Here is a 5,902-nt window from a genome sequence, read left to right as displayed (position 1 = left end):
TTTTTGCCTCTTCTGCAACTGCAATTTGAGAACAGCTAGCCGCTGAGGTTAAAGATTTAAATGTGCAAACCATATAGATCATATGTAGCGGGTTTAAAGGCTGCAATGCCACACAGCACCCAGGAACCCGACCCCTTCGACTCACAAGACCCTTTCTTTTCCAGTACAAAATCTGCGGTTTAGTTTCTGAAGCTTCCCATTTCCTGCTTTTCTTATCAGTAATACTTCTGTTTCCTGAGACAAGCTAAACGTAAGTTAATCTTTGATCTCTTTGAAAAGATAACTTTGTAATGCAAATAAAACAGGACTCAGTCTCCAACTCAATTCTCTTCTATTTAGATTTTTCCATTCAGGTGGACCACTGACCTAGCTAGGTATACTTTGTGAATCCAGATTTTGGTTTGGTCACGACAATTTCAATTGCTCAATGAAAATGTAAGGAAGTACTACTCTTAGAAAACATGAAGCTGCTTAAAAGAAGCTGGTCGTGTTGTAAGACTTTATTAGTCCTCAAAGCTTGTGCTGCCGTGAAGTTCCAGTATTTGAGAAAATTCTCAGGCTATTGAAATAATTGAAATAAAACCAGAACAAAAATGAACAGACAAGATCATTAGAAATTTTTATGAGGAGTCATTTTTGTTAAATATAATTTGGAAGGCTAAGTTCAGGTTTCTAGGAAAAGATTTTGCATATAATATTTTTCTGTTTTTTAAGGAACTGTGAGCAACATATTTGGTGAATTCAGAGAATGCAACTTCCTAATCAAACAAAAAAAAATCCTGTTGAGGGGAAATACATTACCTACAATGAATGCACTTACCTACAGCTCTGAACATGATTTCTCAGAGGTGAAAAAATAGGAAATCACTTGTAAAAATGAAAAACCACGAAGAAATTAAAAAAAAAAAGCTTTATTGCCTTTTCACACTGAATCTCAGATCTACTGCCTTCCAAGGAGAGGTTCTGCAGAAGAAGAAAATGAATAAAATACTTGAATACAGGCTCTCATTCAGGTAATACAACCTCTGAGTTAGAGTGGTGTAGGGTACAATTATTTTATCACTTTGTCGTTTGGTGGATTCTGTTTTTATTGACAAAGTAGAGTAGAAATAAGTGCAACTGCAACAACAGAGAATTACAGATCTAAGTAGGAAGTGGCAAAATGGAGTTACTGCAAACGTAAAAAACGTTGTGTTATCCTAAAACCTGCCTAGCTTAATGCAGATAAATATAGACAGATTTTGGTTTTCAGACAGGTTGTTACATTGTGAAGGTGTTTTAAACAGATCTGATGCTAAGTCCTGCTCAAACTTGTGCAGACTTTTACCTGAAATATTAATTTCTGTTGTCAGCTTTAGTTCAAATTACGTTTCTTTATTCATTTGAGAATTTTAACTAGTTGATTCAAGCTTAATTTTGACTTCACATCAATCATACTGTTCCATCTTTAAGTAGCTCCATGAAACTATGGTCTGCCGAGGTGCAAAAATGCTTGCAGTTGTCCTGAGAAAAATCCATAAAAAAATGTGTGTGGCTTGTTTTGACAAATTTCAACATGAGTCATGAATAGTCAGGAATCTTACACCTTTGAACAAGCATTTTCGAGCTGCATAATTTTGATCCCAAAATACTGTCTCATGACATATTATCACAAATAAATTCTCGTACCTTAAGTCATTGTTTTTTATAAGTAGTCACAGAATTATGACCTCTAATATACAGGAACTGTCTTATCTTCTCTTTAGATTTTATACTGCCTGATTAATAGATAAATGTTGAACTGCAGTGTCAGAAAAATGAAGAAATTCTGTTGATTTTGGATAGATAGCATGGAAGAATTCTGTTTGCTTCTGCTGCTGAAACCTAAAGATCCCTGCTTCATCAGTTGTCATCGTATTCATGCATATTGCTAGAGATTCGTTAGTATTGAAAACTTCACGCTGAGCTGGATTTTGACAGCAATTTAGACTCTCTCTGATGCAAGTGCACCGAGACCTCAAACTTGGTGTTTCCTGGAATGTGAAAGTAAAAAGCACATGATGTTCTTCGTATTTCAAGTGTAAAAACATCCTGTGAGAAGGGCACATGGTGTGCAGAAGCTGAATAAAACCATGTTTCACTCTAGTCACTGATTCCAGTGTTCTTTGAGATGGACCATGCAGCTCTTCTCATTCTTCTTCTCCAGCTTTGTGGAAGTAAGGTTGCTTTCTTATTCCTAGCTAACATCTTTCCTTTTTTATCACATCGTGACAGATATGATTGCAATTCACAAGTGTGTTACTGTGTGGTTCAGACAATTTTTAACTGTTCACTGATATTCACAAGATAGAAATAATCATTTGGTGGGGGTGGTTTTTTTTATTTTTCAGTGAACTTTTTCTTTGGTATTTTGCTTGTAGTTCTGCCAAAGTTGTTTCTGAGTTTTTCTATCATTTCAATTTTCAGTTATGTTAATTCTGAAACTGAATTTCTGTGTGTGCTTTAGCCAACATGGAAGGAAATCTTGTGGATTCAACTGTAAAACTTACCGAGAAGGTGAAACTGGAATGCATATATCCAAAAACAGCCATGATAATGCAGACAACCTGGATGAAACTTAATGTAACTCATAAAGAAAATATAGCTGTCTTGCATCCAATCTATGGTGTACATATCGAAGACAAATACAATGGAAGAATTTATTTTGAAAATGCTTCCAGGGAAGACATGTCCTTATCCTTCATCAAGAGCACTTTGGAAGATGTTGGTCTTTACTTTTGCTCTGTTGTAACTTACCCAGATGGAATTTGGGAAAAGGTAATAGAAATTATTCAGCCAGGTAAGTTAATCGCATTGTTTTTTAAAATTTCTGATATGTGGAAAACAGAAATTCATGCCAATTTAGGGAGTGTCTGGCATTGTAATTTTTCTTTTCAATTCTATAGCATGCAGAAACGGAGTAATTTGGGAAAAAGAACTAGCACGACAGGAAAAAATTGTGTTACTTTGACAAAAGGTCATTTAAGAGAAGCAGGAAGTACAGAGGAGAAATGGAGGAGCCAGACAGAGGTCACAGCAGCAATGTATTTCACTTCAGGTACTAACAGTCACCGCAATGGTGATATTTCCATTGGGCCAAGGTTCTCACAGCATTTCAACAAGGTACAGGATCTCTTCAGAGGAAGAAATTGCACCTGCACATGAAATTGCATGGATGAACCTTGCAGCTACACATGGAGGGTACCATATTTGTATTGTTATGTTATATGGTGTTTCCTGATCTGAACCTAGGATTGGTTTTTTTTTCTAGAAGATCTTCTGTGCTTGCTTTTTCAGGAACAAAAATAACCATTTACAAATGGTATGGTAAGAAAAGGGAGGGAAGTAGGGAAGTTTAAATGAATTAAAAAAACCCCTTTTCTTTACAAGGAGACGTTTTTAAAGATGGAAAAGGAAAGGAGAAAAAGATCCAGCCATGCCCATGTACTTTCTATGTAGCTGTCCATGTACTTTCCAAAGGCTCTGCAACTACCTGAGCACTCATCTGATTTGGTTTCTTATCCAGCTCTATGAGAGAAGAACCCTTCTCTGGTATTTTTCCATGCATGCCTGTTCAGTATTGGTCAGCTGACAACTCGGAGGGAAATTACCAAGCTTCTCTGATAAGAGAGAGAAGTCCTTAGAAGATCAATACGCACATATGATAGAACAGCCTTCGAAAGATAACTTGTTTTGCCCATTGGTTTGTTAATTTGGTATTGTGAATGTAGAAAGAATTTGTTTCTCTTTCACATTCTCCAGAGTGAAAATGGACTCCATTCAATATTTTATTGTGTTTCCTAGCTAGGAAAGAATGGGTTGAAAGGAAAATTTAGTTCCTAGCATTTGATAGACCAGAAGATCAAAATAACAGTTCTTTTCTTAACTTGATCCTTCTGAGTCTTCATTTCAACCTTATTTTATCTACACTACTGTAATTTCAATGTTACAATGAAACAGTGGACCTGACTATTGTGGGAGATATCTAAACTTCAAAAATTCAAGGTAGATCATTCCTGCCTGCACCACTGAAGGTTTTTGAAAGTTGATTTTAGACAACACGTTTGTTCATGGCGCTGATGAAATAGGAATCCCAGTCTGTCTTCCTGCTAGCTCTGCTAGCTTTTTATTAGTAAACTTTGCTGCTCATCAAATCAGAAATTAAACCACACATAAATAATCATCCTGATGATTATTTGAAAAAAAAAATTCTGTCTCAACTGGATTGTTTAGTTAGATAAGATAGTTTGGAATTTAAATTATTTTTGCCTGTGTGGCACACCGGCATAGCCATTCAATTCCCGGTCACTCCCATGTAGAGGGAAAGTCCTGCGAGCAGAGGAGCTGAGCGGGGTCCCTCGGGGTGGGCTTGCAGTCCAGGTCAGAGTTCCTCTTCTGTGATTCCTTCAGTGGCATCTCTGAATGCTTGCTTCACTCTGGTGTCTTTTTTATCGTGTAAGGAATAACGTCGCTGAAGTAGTATCTCCCTAGGTTCTTTTTCTCTGGCAGTCCGTTTAGTGCACAGTATTATTGCAAGTGTAGGCGTTAGAAACCTACTTTTTGGTCACATTCAGATAAGCCAAGGTCTGGAAATCCAGGTTGCTCTTTGCAAAAAAAGGAACAGGCAAACCAGATCTCTTCCTTGGATCAGTCCAACCTGAGTTCTGGCAGTGCTGAGCCCTTATTCACAGTGGTTTTTTTTTCTATAAAATCCTAAAAGTTAAGGGCAGTAGAGATCTGCAAGCTCATTTTCCTGGCCGAGGCACTACTGAGTGTATTGGCTAGGGTTGATCGGAACCGATGCAAGAAACAAGGCAGTCGCTTTCCCGTGGGATGTTACCCTTCAGTCTAGTACCTTTATTAGGCAATCCACTTACAGATTTCAGCATGCTGTAAACCACACAAAAAGTGGGTCAGTTATCAGAGGTATCTTTTTTGAAACAATACTGTGGGATTCAGTATTCTCAGTATGTAGGATTTCTCTCTCGGTTTGAGCACACTAAAACAGAAACCTAAACCAACAGCAACCCTCCCATTTTTCAAGTATATCAGTTGAATCCTACTACAGAGGGAGATAATATTGTTGAATAGAAATGAATCCTCTTCCATTTAAGGAATCAACGTTTCTGAGAACAATCCTGTTCAGCTCCCAATAGATGTGCATAAGCATGATCTCTGTAAACACTGATCTGAAGAGAATGAAGTGTATCACCAGTGAAGATAAAATATTACAACTTCAATCTACACTGCAAATTAAATGTGTTATTAAAACCAGAGTTTAGAGAAAGTATTTATTTATGTAGTAGTTGTAGTAGAACTGTTAACAGTCAGGCTTTATCTTACTTTACTAGCACCTTCATCAGTACTAAATCTTCTAAACTCCCTGAATGACATGTTGATTAAATAAACAGTAAACTTCAAATTCCCTTCCATGCAGCTGGTATTTTAGCTTGCTGCTGACACTAAACACATAATTTTTCTTTTTTGTCTTCCAACCTGTAAAATTAGGACATTGATGTTCATCTTTAAAGTTTTTTTATTCTGCACCAGGGAAAAAGTGTTGAGAAAGCTGAGTGTTAGTCTCATAATTTCACTTTACATGGATCTTTCTATAGGATTAATATACACAAATTGTTGAGGTCCTGGAATATGAAGTGTTTTTTAAGGAATCTGATACTCTCTGGAATAAAGAAATCTGGCCAACATACTAGAAAGATCATTTTATGGGTAATTAATATTTTTTTTCCAATTACACTATTTCTTTGGGTAGGATTTATAATTTATTGATTCCCAATAGATATTATTTTTCTAAAAGCATTAATTTACCTACAGTACCCCAAACAAATAAACAACTCACTGCAAAATCCATTTCCTCTCTTTATAA

At 36.5% G+C, this 5,902-nt stretch overlaps 1 protein-coding gene across 1 annotated transcript; it reads left to right on the top strand.

The window, feature by feature from the left end:
- Positions 1-2,149: 2,149 nt before the first annotated feature.
- Positions 2,150-2,818, top strand: CD226 (CD226 molecule; the record flags this gene model as incomplete). The annotated part of the gene is made up of 2 exons (XM_009707098.1): positions 2,150-2,195; positions 2,486-2,818. Coding segments are annotated over exons 1-2 (379 nt in total), but the record flags the coding sequence as incomplete, so codon positions are not given.
- Between the last annotated feature and the right edge of the window lie 3,084 nt (positions 2,819-5,902).

This window comes from Cariama cristata, unplaced genomic scaffold (assembly GCF_000690535.1).
Source record: "Cariama cristata isolate BGI_N322 unplaced genomic scaffold, ASM69053v1 scaffold16559, whole genome shotgun sequence".
Taxonomy (NCBI): domain Eukaryota; kingdom Metazoa; phylum Chordata; class Aves; order Cariamiformes; family Cariamidae; genus Cariama; species Cariama cristata.
The sequence above is the reverse complement of the archived record's forward strand: the minus strand, read 5'-3'. Positions and strand labels throughout refer to the sequence as shown.